Source organism: Hevea brasiliensis, chromosome 13 (assembly GCF_030052815.1).
Source record: "Hevea brasiliensis isolate MT/VB/25A 57/8 chromosome 13, ASM3005281v1, whole genome shotgun sequence".
NCBI classification, from domain to species: domain Eukaryota; kingdom Viridiplantae; phylum Streptophyta; class Magnoliopsida; order Malpighiales; family Euphorbiaceae; genus Hevea; species Hevea brasiliensis.
This window is the reverse complement of record NC_079505.1, coordinates 26,195,643-26,213,819: the sequence shown is the minus strand read 5'-3', so window position 1 is coordinate 26,213,819 and position 18,177 is coordinate 26,195,643. Positions and strand designations below refer to the sequence as shown.

Below are 18,177 nucleotides of genomic sequence, written 5' to 3'. Positions count from 1 at the left end.
CTCATTGTTATGGAAAGTCAATTCACTATATTATTTCTCTGTATATTCTGTATTCTGTATTCCTATTTAGGATTTCTTATTTAGGATTTCTTCCTAATTAGTAGAACACAATTATAGAAATCAATTGCATATGTATACCCATGTACAGATTAATTGAAATTAAGGAGAATCATCTCTTTCTACATGGTATCAGAGCAATTCATCTATAGGGTGACTATTTGTTCTCACCACCCAGCTCAGGAGAGACCTTGGCCGCCGACGGGCCGTTTCGACTCCGATCAACATCGCCGGCGTCGCCTCAACCCCCTCATTCTACTACTGTGTGCTGTTGCCTAATCCAGTACACCATTAAAGGACTTCTGAGGTTTTGGCTCTCAGATCCTATTTCGGTATTTGCTTAATTTGTGATTTTGGGTTATTTTGCTGCTGTAAGCACTTTGGATTAGCGTTTCAGTCAGTTTTCTTTGTCTCAACAAATGGCAAACAATAAGAATGTTATTTCTGATGTGATTCCGGTGATGACTAAGATCACGGAACACAAACTTACTAGTTCGAATTACCTGGAGTGAAGTAAGACTATTAGGATTTATTTGCGTAGCAATGATAAGGATGATCACCTTACTAAAGATCCACCTACGGATGATACATGACAAACTTGGCTAAGGGAGGATGCTCAATCGTTTTTGCAGCTTCAGAACTCGATTCACAGTGAGGTAATTAGTTTAATTAATCACTGTGAATTTGTTACGGAATTGATGGATTGCTTAGATTTTCCGTATTCTGGTAAAGGGAATATCTCCCGTATTTATGATATTTGTAAGGCATTCTACCGTGCTGAGAAAGATGATAAGTCTCTCACGGCTTATTTTATGGATTTTAAACGGGTATATGAGGAACTTAATGTATTATTGCCTTTTAGTCCTGATGTGAAAGTTCAGCAGGCCCAACGGGAGCAACTGGCTGTTATGAGTTTTCTTGCAGGCCTTCCTTCAGAGTATTGAGACTACTAAATCTCATATTCTCTCCAGTTCTGAGATTTCTCTTTGCATGAAATGTTCACACGGGTCCTTCGTACAGAGAGTACCCAATCTTGACTGCCTGCCAGTAGTGCTCTTATTAGTCATAATCCAATGGACAACAGGGTAATAGAAAAGGAAGTAGATGAGAAATTACAGGCAACAAAAGTAATTAGCGTAATGGAGAGGCTAGTTCTAATCAGGACTCAAGAGAAGTCATTTGTTATTATTGCCATGAGCCTGACCATACAAAATATAATTGTCCGCAAATTCAGAGGAAAAATTAGAGATAACAGATGGCAAATATGGCAGCAGAGGATTCTACAGTATCTTCCTCTGAGAAAACTATTTTGGTATCTGCAGAGGATTTTGCACAGTTTTCCCAGTATCAGGCATCTCTAAAACCTACCAGTTCCCCTGTCACTGCGATCGCTGAGTCAGGTAAATCCACTACATGCCTTATGTCTTCCTCATCCAAATGGGTTATTGATTCTGGTACGACAGATCACATGACAGGTAATTCTAGTCTTCCATTTGCTTTTTAGCTGATGATTTTACTTCTTGTGTCATGGGTTCTGGAACTGCGAACCCGACTTCGTCAATTTCTTTGTCATCTATTTTGTGTCTACCAAAATTTTCTTTTAATCTACTTTCTGTTAGTAAATTTACTCGTATCTTAAATTGTTCTGTTTCATTTTTTCCTGATCAGTGTTTGTTTCAGGATCTTACGACGAAGCAGATTATTAGTAGAGAACGTGAGTCAGGTGGTCTCTACATTCTGGAAAATCATGTACCGCGATCGCTTGTTTGCTCCAGTACCTTAACACCTCTTGAAGCTCATTGTAGATTGAGCCATCCTTCTTTGTCTACCATGAAGAAGCTGTGTCCTCAGTTTCAGTTTTTATCAGTACTACAATGTAAGTCGTGTCAATTTGCAAAACATCATCATTTGCCTTCTGTGTCTAGAGTCAATAAACGGGCTTCATCCCCTTTTGAGTTAGTTCATTCTAATGTTTAGGGTCCTTTTTCTGTTACTTCTAAAACTGAATTTCGTTATTTTGTTACTTTTGTTGATAATTACTCTCGTGTTACCTAGTTATATTTAATGAAGAATCGTTCTGAGTTGTTTTCTATCTTTTGTGCCTTTTGTAATGAAATCAAAACTCAATTTAATATTTCTGTGCGCATATTAAGAAGTGACAATGCCAAAGAATACTTTTCAGCACAATTTCAGTCTTATATGACACAAAATGGCATTCTTCATCAGTCTTCCTGTGTGGATACCTCATCCCAAAATGGTGTGGCTGAAAGAAAAAATCGGCATCTTCTTGAGGTAACTCGTGCTCTTCTTTTTCAGATGAAAGTTCCTAAACACTTTTGAGCGGATACGGTTTCTACGGCATGTTTTTTTATCAATCGTATGCCGTCTTCTGTCCTTAATGGGCATATTCCTTACACTGTTTTGTTTCCTACAAAATCTTTATTTCCTGTTGAACCCCGTATTTTTTGTTGTACCTGTTTTGTGCATGATATTCGTCCACAGGTTACTAAATTGGATCCAAAGTCTCTCAAATGTGTCTTCTTTGGGTACTCCCGGCTGCAAAAAAGGGTACCACTGTTTCTCTCATACTCTTAATCGTTATCTTGTTTCTGCAGATGTCACATTTTTTGAGTCCACTCCATTTTTTCCTCAATCATCTGTGTATGAGAGTCAGGGGGAGGAGGATGATCTCTTAATATATACTATCCAACCAATGTCTAGTCCTCTCCCACAGCCTGTTCCTTCTATCTCTAAACCTACTCGACCTCCTGTTGTTCATGTTTATTCCAGGAGATTGGAGATTCCTGACTCAGATCCTCCACCAGCTACTTCGTTGGGAGATTCTGTACCTCATACTGATTCTGATCTAGACTTACCGATTGCTCTTCATAAAGGTAAACGTTCATATACTTACCCTATCTCTTCTTTTATTTCTTATAATCAATTGTCTTCTTGTTCTCGGTGTTTTGTTACTTCTTTAAACTCTGTTCTATCCCTAATACTGTTGGTGAGGCACTGTCTCATTCTAGCTGGTGTGTTGATATGAAAGAGGAAATGGAGACTTTAGATGCTAATGGTACATGGGAACTGTTGCCTTTGCCCACCAGTAAAAAAGCTATTGGTTGCAAATGGGTATTTACAGTAAAGGTAAATCCTGATGGTTCTGTGGCTAGATTAAAAGCACGCCTTGTAGCAAAAGGATATGCTCAGACATATGGGATTGATTACTCTAACACTTTTTCTCCTATAACTAAACTTACTTCTGTTTGCTTATTTATCTCTTTAGCAGCTACATATGATTGGCCCTTGCACCGATTGGATATCAAGAATGCTTTCCTTCATGGTGATCTTCAGGAGGAAGTGTATATGGTGCAACCACCTGGGTTTGTTGCTCAGGGGGAGTTGGGTAAAGTTTGTAGGCTTCGGAAGTTTCTTTACGTCTTGAAACAAAGTCCTAGGACCTGGTTTGGGAGATTTAGTAAAGCCGTACAGGAATTTGGTATGCAAAAGAGTAAGTGTGAATCACTCAGTATTTTATAGGCAATCTGAGGCTGGTCTAATTCTCCTGATAGTCTATGTGGATGACATTGTCATCACTGGGAGTGACTCTTCAGGTATTTCATCTCTTAAAACCTTCCTCCAAACCCAGTTTCAGACCAAATACTTGAGATTGTTAAAGTATTTCTTGGGTATTGAAGTTATGAGAAGTAAGAAGGGTATTTTCTTGTCTCAAAGAAAATATGTCCTCGATTTATTGACAAAGACAGAAAAATTAGGTGCTAAGCCTTTTAGTGCACCAATGACTCCAAATTTACAACTGTTAGCAAGGGATAGTGAGTTGTTTGAAGATCCAGAGAGATACAGGAGATTGGTAGTAAAATTGAACTACCTTACAGTCACTCGTCCTGACATTGCTTATGCCGTTAGTGTGGTAAGTCAGTTTATGTCTTCCCCAACTGTTGCTCATTGGAAAGCCTTGGGACAAATCTTGTGTTATCTGAAGGGCGCTCCAGGAAGAGGTTTGTTATATGGTAATCATGGGCATTTGAATATTGAATGTTTTTCAGATTCCGACTGGGCTGGATCTAAGGTTGACAGGAGGTCAACTACTGGATATTGCGCTTTTGTTGAAGGAAATTTGGTGTCTTGGAGAAGCAAGAAGCAGAGTGTAGTTTCTCGATCTAGTGCTGAATCCGAACACAGAGCTATGGCACAATCAGTATGTGAGTTAATGTGGATACTTCAATTACTAGATGAAACAAGTTTTAAGACCTCCCTGCCTGCGACATTGTAGTGTGATAATCAAGCTGCTCTCCATATTACTTCTAATCCAGTGTTTCATGAGCGGACCAAACATATTGAGATTGATTGTCACTTTGTTCGTGAAAAGATTCAACAACAGATCATCCCAACAGGACACATCAAAACTGAAGAGCAGTTAGGAGATATTTTCACAAAAGCTCTGAATGGAGCTAGAATTGACTACATTTGTAACAAGTTGGGCATGATTAACATCTATGCTCCAACTTGAGGGGGAGTGTTATGGAAAGTCAATCACTATATTATTTCTCTGTATATTCTGTATTCTGTATTCCTATTTAGGATTTCTTATTTAGGATTTCTTCCTAATTAGTAGAACACAATTATAGGAATTAATTGTATATATATACCTATGTACAGATTAATTGAAATTAAGGAGAATCATCTCTTTCTACACTCATTAACTCCATAAACTTAATAGCTAACAAATCAGATTCTCTGCAAACAAGGATGTCAAGCTGTAGGTACAACAATACCACTGGAACCAGATTTACTGGTGCAAAATGATTTGTACATGTAAGTTTTATCCTTTTTACCCCTTCGTCTTTTTCACACAAGGACTTGGCATTCTAACAATGTTGTAAAATTTTACTGAAGTCAACAAAGAGTGAAGGTATTTTTTAGCTAATTCATCACTTCCTTTTTTCAGTCCTCTCTCAGCCCAGAGTGGAGAGTGCACACAAGTCAGAACAGGGATTCCATTTATTAGGAAATGTATCAACAAAATCAGAGTCACTTCTACCACAATGCAATACCAATGATGACATGAATGCACATGCACATCAAGGTCATCAATCTTGCTTGCAAAATTGGCTGGTATTAAAATAAGCAATCAGACTCATAGTAAAAATTTCCTAATTGTAAACTAAGAGTTCTAACTTAAATATTTAAAATCACATAACAAAGAAGTTCCACTAGTGATAACAAAAGAGGATGACATACTGGTTCAACTTGTATTGCCTGCATATTATCTGGTCCAGAACCCTGAACTCGAAATAATGCAATACCGTTCTCCTTGTATGTGTCATCTGGGAGTTCCTTCTCCGCAATATAATTCTTGTATCCAGTGCTAAGACCGCCCTGATAAACATTAGATTAGTTGATTTGATCGTAAGTTTGGAAAAGGTCAAGGCTAAACTATAAGCAACGAATGAACCCTTATATAAAGCTCATTCCAGCAGATCTAAAAAGCCCACAAACCTTAAAAGCAATGAAGCTTTGCATGATTGTAAAGAACTGAATTGGTTCATTTCCTTCATACAATCGAGCCTAATTGTAGAATAAGATCAGACAGAGCTCCCAGAAAATACATCTTATCAATTTGACAAAAGAAATCAGTGGCAAGATAAACCACCTGGGCAGGCAGAAACTTCAATGATTCAACCATCTTGCTTGTTAGTGAAATAGCAGCAGCTCTTTCCTCCTATAAATCAATAAGAAATGCATTATAAGTAGACAATACTAGAAAAACACGCCATCATTCAAATATTGATACTTCTACAGTTTTATAAAATAACATAGAGAGCAGGAGAAATCCACGTATCAATTTTGTCAATCATTACGCTGAACCAGATGCTAGTTTCTTTACTGCTATTATCCAATAAAGTCAACACATACAAACCCAATGATTTGATGTGTATATTAGAAGTTTAGACCACATATAATTGAGCTTAATGCTTAAAAAATTTATGGTCTATTTGCATTACATGCTAAAGAATGAGCATCAATTTAGCCACAAGAAGTGCCATATATCTTTTTGCCAATTTTCACAGCCCACAATTTGCATGAAAGCCCAAAGAATGATCACAGACAGTGAGAGAAGGAAACAAAATAAGGCATTACACCTATGAAGCCAGCTAATTAGACATAGACATGAAATATGTTATTGCCCATACTAAAAGGGTAAGAGAGACAGTAAGTGATGGAAAACAAAAGGAAAGAACCAAGAAGAAGAGAAATCAAGGACCAATTCTTGAAAAAAAAGAAGAAGAGAAATCAAGGACCAATTCTTGAAAAAAAAAAAAAGGAAAGAAAAAATTAATTCTCAAGATATTATTGATCTCATAGATATTGTCATAACAAAGCTTGTCTAATAACAATAGAAACCCTAGGTCTTATTTATAGAATTAGGAATCCCAATCACATTAGGATTTTATAACCCTAATTCAATCCTAATTAAAAATACTAAATTAAACCAAAATAAATTAGAAAATAATAAAACTCATAAATAATAGACCTAATAAGAATAAAATTCCAAAAGAATAGAACTCTTAAATTTCCTACTTTTACATAGAATATAATTCCTAAATTGTATTAGGAATATCATCTTCCTATTCTGCATTAGTGAGAGAAGGGGAGAGATGGTGAAATCTTCATTCCAACAAATCAAGATTGATATCTAACAAAACTAAGGAGTAAGATGAATCACATGTGCTCTAAAAGCCAAAAAGTCCAGATCGATATCTAACAATGTCAAAGATAATAGACATAAAAGGATAATGTAAAAAAGATTTGCATTGAGACTATTCTAGTTCAAATAACATGTCCATAAAAGGAGAGAGAGATACAAGCCTTGTATATGAAATTTCTACCATCTACTTTTTCTCTGCTACACTTTAGAAACCATGTTAAGTAGAGAATAGCTGAACTTTGCCTAGTGCTAGACAATAGAACAGTGTTTGCATACAAAAGATAACCATAAAGAAATATGTAAGACACTGAGGTCATAGTCATAAGGCAGTCAATGAATTTGAAATCCATATATAATTTTAAATACTAAAATACAAGTATTAATGACTCGCTTCTCTGTTCTCCCTATTGTAGACACTTGATGTCCCAACTTTTTCTTGTAACATTTTCCTAAGGTATTAATGGCAGCACCTCTTTACTCACACAGGCAAGCCAACCCCCAAGCCATTCAGAGGAATGAGTGAACATAGAATCTTTCAAACCCTCTCATTATTGGTCAAGCCTCTTTCAAATGGAGATATGAGAGCATAATTAACAGGGAGAAGGACAGAGGAAGGAACAAAGTTAGTAGAAAATGCTTGAAATTCACCTCAACACTATTCTTCCCAAACCATGTTCCTATAAGATATTCATCCTTGTCTTCTCCTGGATATGAATACTGAAAAATATAGCAATCTCCACTGTAAAATTTGGACTGATCTGAAGCTTGAAGGAGAACCTTTTCCTGGCCATCCACACGCCAAACCTGTGCAATCAAGCTTGGAGATGCAATTAGCAACGTGATCAAAGAATTATGTAGACATATGACAGATTATGAAGAACGATCACAATATATTCCATATGGACAGAGAAGCAGATAACATAGATAATTGATTATAGAGACTGAAAACACAAGGATGCATTTACAAAATGGTCAAGAAGCATTTCATATATAGAGAAACCAGAACCTGTAACCATTTATCAAACTCACAGAAAACATATTTCTATGGTTATTTTTGCACAAATTTGCTCTTTGATATATTCATAAAAGTAGCACATCTCTCATAATTTGTTTATTGATGTATGGTTCTCTGACATTTCAGAAACGTTTCTAGAATCTTTTGAAAACTTCCAATAAAATATCACGTTCCTGAAGCATAACACACAAATTCTCACTTTCGTACTATATTTACAGATTTCAAAATTAATTCCATTGGAACTCTATTTGATGTATTCCATAAGTCTTTTAGATGACATCTGCTACTGCTACCAATATACATACAGGTATTCTGGTAAAAACAGGAGATGCAACAGACAGATACTGTATTGGATTGGATCCAAAAGCAAAAAAAATATGTAACAGCACCCTAGTAGAAAAAAAAATTAAGAAACAGAACCCTTAGACCTATTTGTTTAAAATTTTCCTTCTGTAAATTGTGGGTAAACTTTTTAAGATTTTCCACCACTACTTGCATGATTATAAAGATGTAAAATCAAGAGGAAAATAAATCGAGAACCAGCCACCTAAAAACCTAGAATCCCAAGTTGAATAAATTATTGGCAATGGGAAAATACATACAGCACCTGCAGATTTCCTGTGACATCAATGTACGGTTGAGGTTCTTCCTTTGCCGGAGCAGCCTTCACAAGGCCCTTGACATTTACCCCCTGCCGTCTTAGAAGTGCTGCAGAATCACCAAAAAATAAGAACTAAATATAACTTCAACCTGTTAGTGATAAAAATACCAGCACCAGATATAGTATTATTAATCAAAATAATGGTTAGATTCCTGGGTACGAAAACCAAAATGCAAGTGATACGAGCAGTACTGATGTGTCAGGAATGATGGGCTGAAATCCACAACCTTTGAGAGTTTACTACATCAGGAATTACAAGAAGAAGAATGATTATAGAAGAGGACAGCTGAAAGGGAATCAATTGGAGGTTATGCAGTTGGAGGAATTTGCGGGTGGCAATCCACATGGCCCTTGAATCATCATTGGAGCATATTTCCAACTATAAATAAGAGTATCTCAGCTGATATAGCCATTCTGGGTTTTAAACTTGTAATTCGGCAATAGCTGGGCTGGCTTGAGCTAGTTTGGGAATTTCTCCCGTTTCTTTTATTCTCTTTTTATGTTCTCTGTTTTGAGCAGAAGGAAGAGGAGCTAGAGTATTGCTGGTTTGATTCATTGTAATACTGATATTATTTACAGTGAAATCAATATTATACTTTCCTCTTACTGCATGTTCTTGCGTGTTCCTAACTCTATCAGCAAGAGTATTAGAACTCTAAAATATAGATTTACCAACCTGCAACATTGCCTCTACCATCCTCCGACACAGCTACATTAGTGGTCTGTGGCCATGATTCAAACTTTGACCGGAATATCACTGTCTCAAAACCCTCAATTACACGAATAATGTGGGACTTTGGTCGATCAGCTCCAAGGACTAACTCCTGATTAGCAAGATCAACAATTAGCATGGATGAATGAGAATTTGCATTAAAGTAAATATCATAAAATGTCCATAGTGAATATGAAAGGACTAAGCGATACCTCTGCAGCTCCACTTGCAGCCTTTCTTTCATCGAGTAAGGTATTTCTCCCCATCCATACAAACACTTCCAATCCACAATCTAGAATACAGCACCTATTAGTGTCTAGTAATTCCCTTGTCAAAGAATCTGCAACTACAGGTTCTGCCTTCCCCTTATCAACACTTGAAGGGAAAACATGCCAGTCAGAATGTGTCACCACCATGGGATCTGATTATTCTCATCTCAAATGAAACTTATTAAATACAGAATATAAAATCATTGGCATTGCTATCTAATTTGGTATTTAATATGATATAGAGAAACATACAATTAGAACAAAAAACAAAGGGAAAACCCAGACCAGATCATTACCAAAACAGCTTAGTAGGATGAGAATCAGCAGTCTTATCCTCGTCAGTGGTTGTTTTCCTAGGAAGTGGAGCAAAACCACCAAAGAAACCCCAGAATTCCCCAGTTTCAGCATCAGCCATCAACTTCCCATCCTCTGTAAAATGGAAAATAATTAGATTTAGAAAAAAGTGCAATAGCCATTCCAGTATAATATTTGACTTTCCAATATAATGCTCCACTTACCAATGGCAGCTACCTCGCATTTTCCATCATGATAGGTATCCTTAATGTACTGGACTACTTCCAAAGCTCTAGCTCTCTCTTGGATAGATGAATTCGAACCATTAAATTGAAAAATTTTTGACTTGGTATCAAGAATAAAAATGTCATCATGATTGAGTGAGGATCGAGCAAAAGGAACCTATCACCAGCACCAAAAATAAAACATCAAAATAGAGACAAATATACATAATGATTGTAATTCTTCATCAATGAAAAGGTAAACTAATAGACTCGCCTCTTTTACATGAACAACGTGTTTTCCTTTGCAAATAAACAAGCGGGTCTGGTGTTCTTTGGCCTCGGCATGTTTGAAACCAGATGCAACCCCACCTTCTTGAGGTATGATACATGGTTTAAAATAAGATAGGAACTTCTCTGTTTCATGGCCCTGTACTTCACGATACTGTACAGCACGACCTCCAAGAGCTGCATCAAGCTCAACTGTTTTGACGGCAGCAGAACCTGCTTCATCCTATTTTTAAAAGAGTTGTGGTCACACAACTCAAAGCAAAGAACAGGACACTAATACTGACAAAGACAAAAAATATGTGAAAAATAGTGTCACCTGAGAGGTATCTTTACCCAGCCAATAATGAATATCGTGGCGTAAGGCACCACTTTTTAGGGCAGTTGTCTGAACAGGGAAAAGAAGAATCAACATATATTAATGAAACAGTGGACTCATAGATAGCAGACAAAAGAAATATCAATCACCTTTTGAACCAAAAATAAGTGTAAAGTGTTGAGTCATCCATAGAACAATACTTATCTTATTGATAGAAACAGAAAATACTAAATTTAAGATTCATTATAGTCAATTTTAATAGCTTATATATCCAGAAAGCACAATAGAAACCATATACATGTCATCCACAATTTTATCCAATTTGTATATTGTGAAGTGAGAAAAAGTATTTTACACTGCAATCGATAAGCTTCAGTAAAAATGCTGGAGACCAACAAATAAAATATGGAGCCTTTTGATATCACTGCTAACAATTTATAGAAGCGAAAGCTGCATAAATTATTTAAAAAGAAAGAGAGAGAGAGAGAGAGAGAGAGAGAGAAGATCAATAACACAGGCTTGGGTTGTTCTCCTGAAACCTAAAACACCCACTGAAATTTTAGGCATCTTCCTCCTTACCTCAAAAAGTAATTTAACATAATTGCATAACATAAAATTTTCAAAATTTTCATAATTTCAAGAAGTGTTAACATAATGGCATAACATAATATAGGTATTTATAGACTCAGAGAGTATACTAGAACTTGAAGGATTGGACTCCAAAAGGTAATCATTAACCAACAAGGACTCTAAATAAAGACTCCTATAGAAATCTAAATCTTTCCAGAATATCTGAAATTACAAAATTATCCCTGTGACTTAAATAAAGGATCAACAACGAATATATTTAAATAAACAAATAAATATAACTCTAACGAACTAGAAAATACTATATAATTCCCCCAATGAACTACATTAAAACTAAACCATAATCATAGCTTCTTGAGTATTTGACTATGATTTGCTTGAATTCCTTGGCCACATCAATCAGTTTTGCAGAGTGCGCTTCCTACTTGCATTACTGGGACCATACTTGGATTACAGATTATATTTGAACAGATCAGATCACTTATCAGAAAATAAAGCACAGTTTCACATTTGCCCCTTTTTTTTTGGATGCATGAAAAAAACAAGGAAAACAAAAACATAAGCAACAGCAAAAATACAATAAAAGCATGAAATTGTTGAAAATTATGTAGCCAGGAGTGAGAATATTAAACTGGCAAGCTACACATTGAATTGGACTTGAAACTAAGCTCCTATCACCAAAATAGCCTAAGCCATTTTGGTTTGGTTTGCCAAAACTTATATACCCTTTAATTTTCTTATAAATTACCGATGCGGGACTTATTCCCACAAGTGTTATTCCAACACTCCCCTCTCAAGTTGCAACCAGGACATCTAGTTGACACTTGAAATCTAAAACTGAAATGCAGCTGCAACACCAAGAAATTGAACTGAAACTGAAACCCGGCCCTGATGTGCTCTGATACCATGTTAAGAATTATGGACCCTAGAGTGTGAATATCAAACTGACAGGCTACACATTGAATTGGGCTGGAAACTAAGCTCCCCGTCACCAAAATGGCCTAAGCCATTTTGGTTTAATTTGCCAACACTTATATACCCTTTAATTTTCTCGTGCACTATTGATGTGGAACTTATTCCCACAAGTGATATTCCAACAAAAATCAAGATGTAGGAATTCAAATATTGCTAGAAAAATGTGTAAGAAAATCCTAGCAGTCAAGTTAAACTTTGATGTTGGTTTTCTTCCAAAGACTTATGAACGCACATAAAGCATTAAGACCTTCCACAATGACAAATATAATTGGTGTCCACACTCTTTCTCATGAGAATGAGTGTCATTGTCCCATCACCAAAATAAAGACCAACAATCTAGTTGATGATATCAAACCTATCTCTTTCAAATCCAAGCAGAGCATAAATGCAATTAAAAAGTAGATGGACAGTAAACACACAACTAACCTTCAAAACAACATACGAGTCACCCATGAAAAATTTCCCATAAGAAGACTTTGGGACAGGAACAGGACGAAAGTTTTCAATCCGCCATATTTCAAGTCCACTATATATTGGTCAAGGAAAGTATTATATTAGGATATCAATAAAAGCTTAAAAGCAGCAATAGCAAAAAAAACCTAGTCCTTTGATTTATTATGAAACTACTGTATGCAACCTTCACAGCAACTGAAACTATAAGAAAAGAAATTCAGCATATTAAATCATTGATGAATATGATACAACAAAGATGATATATATTTCATCAAGGATACGCCTTCTGTCCAGCTCCTTGGAAAGCTGAATCAAGATCTCTCATGGAAACAGCCATATTGCTTCTGCAGTTCAATTATTTGTATTTCCAAAACTTTGGCTTGAACACGGAAACAAGAGTACCCTGAAACAGAACAGACAACACAATTTTAAAAATGGAATGCAAAATAAGATATAAATTACTGCAGGAAGCATATAAACAAATAGTTCCAGGCCATAACTCTATAAAATGGAGACAAGCTGATACACAGTGACTTTCAGTTAAGAGGGAAAAAAATCGTTGAACCTAACACAAATGTAAGAGCTGTCGAACATGACTAGTACATCATGCCTACACTTCAAATTAAAACCTAGTAGCTAAAAAAAATCATCAGGACTTCATGGTTATGCTAACTTAAATTTCGCAGTAAAATAAGAATATTGTTTGTACTGGGTAGGCTGGTAAAAACAAGAACCTCCACTAATAGGCACATGTAACACAACTCAGTATCATCCCATATTTATATATCACAATAGAAAACTTGTTCCAAACTGCCTTAAGCCATTCACTAAAACTTGCAAAAGCCTCTTAAACTGTCCTTTCAGAATGTATACATACATCCTCATCAGCAGCAGATAAGCACCATACTACTATTCTGAGGGAACGTCTCCTAAATAATTCCAGAATTCAGAATCTGAGTATAATTTATTGGAATGCTTCACAGCCAATTTCACAGTTTATGATCATAATTTTCTACAACTTAGTCTAAAAATCTATTTCAATCTCATCATTCCAAAAGTTTTATAGTCTTACAAATTTTACGCACAAATCTCTCAGTTTTTTTCCTATTCCAGCATCTCAGCCTCCTAGGCTGAGATTTCTGCAGCCAATTTCACAGTTCATGATCAGAATTTTCTACAACTTAGTCTAAAACTTAGTCTAAAATCTCCTTCAATCTCATCATTCCAAAAGTTTTACAGCTGCAAATTTCACTCACACATCTCCAGTTTTTCCTATGCCTGCATCCCAGCCCCCAAGCCTGAGATTTCAGCACATTACAAGTGTCATTCAAAGATAAGAAATAGAACTAGTGAACTACAGAACTGCAAACACTATTCACCTGTACCCTGACAGATTCAGTACAGTCAGAATTAATTCCTCACTAAAGTCGATACATCCAACTGGATAGATAATGCAACCACTAAACAAACTACAATTCTAGAACTGCATAGTCTTAGTAATATGGAATAACATTAAAACACAATTCAACAACATGGAGTCAGAAATTAGCCTCAAATGATTGCCAGTTGGTTCCATCTTCCATCTGTTTGTTCAGTCATCCCCATTAAACCTGACAACTTTTCTGCCTATCTAAGTCGGACATTTCATCAGATACAATTCTTGAGATTTCTATAAACGCACATGGTGGGGTAAAGATGGGCAACTGACCAAAAAATGACAAATTTCACACAGAATACACTAAAGATGATTCTTGGAAAAGAGGACTATGCAGTTAACTAAAATCAGTGGAAGAAGTCACAGCCAAAAAGCACTTGAGTTGAGACACCAGCTAATTATCAGAACAGAAAGTATGCAAGATAAAGATGATAAATAATAATAATTATAAAAGAACTAAACGCATATTGAAAATCCAACATTCTAAAAACCAGATATTTTCAGTTTTCCAAACATCGAAATCCGATAACACCATATACCTCAAAAAGTACGATTCTTTACTAAAATTCACATAAAAAAAAAAAAAAAAAACAGAATATCAGCTTGATCAAGTTGCCCACCATTGACTCTCATAGCCAAATCTCAAAACAAAATCAAGATAATACACCCCAGATCAATCAGAATTCACTGCTAAAAGAGTTTTCTAAAAACCCAGAGCTTTCTAAAACCCAGATCAACCAAGCACAACCGAAAACAAACAAAACAAAACCATAAAGAATAAAATTTTGCTAATTCCAATAGCAATCCATTAAAAAACAATATTAGGATTTAGCAAAAGAATATCCCACGTTCAATTTCACCACCTCATCAAAAAGTCCACTGTAATGACTTCATTCGATTTAACAAAGCGAACTTTACTTCAAAACCAATATGTTAAAAACATTAAAAGTGAACGAAAAAGGTACAAATTCTCAATCTTGAAATGGAAATACCTGGTATTTGTAGGAGATACTACAATAAAGAAGCAGTCCAGATCCAATCTAATTACCAAAATTAGGAGAGAAAGAGTTTCTTCTCCTTCTCTTTTAATTTTCTTGGACTAACAGAGGCAAAGAAAAGCTGGCACAGGAAGAAAGAAAAAGGTAAGAGAGAGAGAGAGAGAAGTGGGGCTAAGGAGAAGAATAAGAAGAATAGCAAATGAAGTTTAGAGAGAAAAGCTAGAGATAGAGAGACAGAGAAAGACAGAGAGGGAATGATGAGTGCCAGGCGTGCTTATCACTAACGGCAACAAAAGGCCACCCCACAAGAACTCATGAACTGTTATTAGCATTTAAAAATATTTATATTTGTATTTATATAATAAATTACCATTTAATTCAAGAATATAAAGAGATAAATCCCATTGCAAACCTGGATTTTCTACTGAAAGATCAAAAAGATTTTTGCTTGAGGTAGATTTCTTGTTCTTGTCAATTCCAGTTGTTTGTATTGATGCATTTCTTGGCCATTTTAAGGAAATTTTACATTATCAGATTAAGAAGATCATTAATATAATAATATAAATTCAAAACCCTTGATTACCTCCGAGTTGGTTTCAATAGGAAAAAAAATCAAAAAAAGGTGAATCGAACAGTGCATTGCTGTTTTGATGCAATCAATATAAAGAGACTAATTTTTTTAAGAAAAAAGGTTGATGGTACCTTTACAAGTCCATCTTCATCAATCTCTTACAAGTAGAATTTGTTATTATTCTTGCTGTAATCGAGATTCCTTTGTTTGTGTCTTGAATGTGTATATCTCATTAGGGATTATTTTATTGTATTAAAGAATTTTTTTTAATAATAATAATAATAATAATAATAACAATAATAATAATGGAAGGAATGATTAGAGGAAAATAAAAAGGTACAAAATGTGTATAGTCTTATGGTTGGTGGTGGATGGAGGAAGGCTGACTTCCATTGTGTGAGCAAAGGGAGGGAAAAGAAAGGAAGAAGGGTCGGGTTTCATGCAGACCCGCCAAGGGCCAATTTGGCCTGTCAATCAGCTCGAGATTGGTTTAAGTTAACGGTTTTAGGTTTTGAATCAATCTTAAATCAAGGTTACAGGGTCAATTTAAGACTCTCTCCTTGAATCAAAGTTATAAAGATCAATTCGAATCAGTGGTTTTGAACCAAAACTAGCTCGATTCAAGAATTTTTGTTAAAAAAAATATATTGAGTTTATAGTTGAATCTTTTTTATTACATTGGAAACTAAATAAATAATGTCTAGAAAATTATTATAGTGTGATAGTATATGCCAAACCAAAACCAAACTTAAATTATTTCTAGCCTAAATTGTTTCGAACTAAATCATGAGAGAGATCAAACAGTGATTTTGAACCAGAACAACCCATGTCTAGGTCCAGCTTTATGCTATGGCTTAGATCTAGCCATTTAGTCCAATTTTGGACAAAATTATTGATTTTGATTCTTGAATTTAAGAATTTGGGATTGGAATATATGGTCTTTCAATTCTAATTTTGATTTAATTTTAGCCAATTTAATGATTGAATTTTCCTTTCATAAAAAAAATGCTCATTTGAACCGAATTGGCCTAATTTTGATTCGATTTAAAGAAAGAGTATTGACACCAAGTCTAAATTCAAGCTTGAGGAGAGTTTACACAAAAGTATCAAAGTAAGCCACTAGAGCGCATACTGAACATCTAGAAATAGTTGTGAAACCCTAAAAAGACCTTGCCGACTTTAAGGCAATGGAATAAGACCTTGGTCGACTCTAACACTTAAAGAAACTTAGAAACTTAGTCAAGGTCTATAATAAGAAAGATTTGGTCTTACTTAAGAAAGACTTAGTCACACCCAATTCTACGTATTGGACTCCAAGAATTACTTGAGATAGCCAGTCGGACACTTGAAAAAACACCCAACTGATTTCACTCATACACTCGTGTGCGAGAGTCAATGGAGGATCTATAGCAAACAATTGGGGGTTTAATTATTTAACCCTATTAGTTGAGACAAAAAAAAAATTATATTGCGCATTCAAAAATTTATTTATTTTTAAAATTTTACTCTAATTTTTTAATAATAAATTTTATTAAGATAAAAAAATATAATTTTAGGTTTAATAAATTGATAAATGATTTTGAGTTACTTATATAGAGATAAGTATTTTGATAGCATTAATAATAGTAAATTTTTTTTTTATAATTTTTGAAGTATTAGATTTCATTGAGTCTAATTTTTTTTTTTAATAATATTTCATTATTTATTTTTATATATTGACTCAAGAAAAAAAAATGTCAAAATCCGCCATAGGCAAGAGTTAAGTAGCCAATTGTGATGTAAGAGGAGTCCTTTGGCCTTGTAAATTAAAGAGTTCAAAGCTTACACCAATCAAAAAATAGAAAGGTGCAAAATCATAAAACTCTTAAAAGTGCCTTAGAGCAATCGATGAACCCATTGTAAAGAGGCTAGGCTATTCCATATAAAGTAAGCTTAAAGCGAGAGATTGATATAGGAAAAGGCTTCCCTATACATGTTGGAGCTAGGTTTAAGAGATTGGAGTAATTAGAGACCAATACAATGTAGTACCAATCCCTGAAACCCCAATTAAGTAAATAAGGAAGCTTTTAAAAGATGAAGGGGGTGATTTCCTTGAAGAAGTAAGGAAAAGCAAGTGATTGGTAGTCCTTGATGTCCCTAAAGGAATGGTACAATGCCATGTGAAATTAAAAAAAATCAGAGTCTGGAGCCATATAATTTCAAGCAGCAAAATCCTTAGGAGTCTCAAAAGCAATCGAAAGGAACTCTTAAGGTTAATAGCAATTGATTTCCATGAGGGAAGCCTTTAAAATGGGCAATTGGAATTCATAAGGCTCTACAAAGGTATGTTATGACATCCCATAAAGTTTCAGGGCAATCGGAGATCAATGTGACAAGGTTCCACGTACCGAAGCCACCAGAGGGTCTTAAAGCTTGCCTTTAAGTCTTGAGAAAGGGAAGCAACTGATTGTTAACTATGAACACCCATGCATGAATGGTAGATTAGCCTCTCTCTCAATGAGGAATGACCTAAAATGGGAGATAGACTATGTTAATTAGCTATAAGATGAGGCTGTTACTACACTAGTCTATATGACACACTACATAAAAGT

The 18,177-nt window shown here is 35.2% G+C and overlaps 1 protein-coding gene across 3 annotated transcripts in view; it reads right to left on the bottom strand.

The window, feature by feature from the left end:
• Window positions 1-15,446, bottom strand: part of LOC110654290 (villin-4) — a 52,780-nt gene extending 37,334 nt beyond the window's left edge. The window contains exons 1-14 of one of the 3 annotated variants that reach the window (XM_058131966.1): window positions 15,428-15,446; window positions 12,864-12,985; window positions 12,556-12,655; window positions 10,567-10,635; window positions 10,237-10,473; window positions 9,963-10,140; window positions 9,741-9,873; window positions 9,388-9,550; window positions 9,140-9,287; window positions 8,410-8,510; window positions 7,436-7,591; window positions 5,732-5,800; window positions 5,578-5,646; window positions 5,320-5,457 (exon numbers count right to left, since the gene is read on the bottom strand). In XM_058131966.1, the coding sequence (XP_057987949.1) occupies window positions 5,320-5,457; window positions 5,578-5,646; window positions 5,732-5,800; window positions 7,436-7,591; window positions 8,410-8,510; window positions 9,140-9,287; window positions 9,388-9,550; window positions 9,741-9,873; window positions 9,963-10,140; window positions 10,237-10,473; window positions 10,567-10,635; window positions 12,556-12,655; window positions 12,864-12,919 (1,617 nt within the window). In that variant the 5' untranslated portion in view covers window positions 12,920-12,985; window positions 15,428-15,446. Of the gene's footprint in view, window positions 1-5,319; window positions 5,458-5,577; window positions 5,647-5,731; window positions 5,801-7,435; window positions 7,592-8,409; window positions 8,511-9,139; window positions 9,288-9,387; window positions 9,551-9,740; window positions 9,874-9,962; window positions 10,141-10,236; window positions 10,474-10,566; window positions 10,636-12,555; window positions 12,656-12,863; window positions 12,986-15,009; window positions 15,228-15,427 lie in introns of those variants that run through there. The other 2 variants (XM_058131965.1, XM_058131967.1) reach the window with 2 other exon arrangements.
• Between the last annotated feature and the right edge of the window lie 2,731 nt (window positions 15,447-18,177).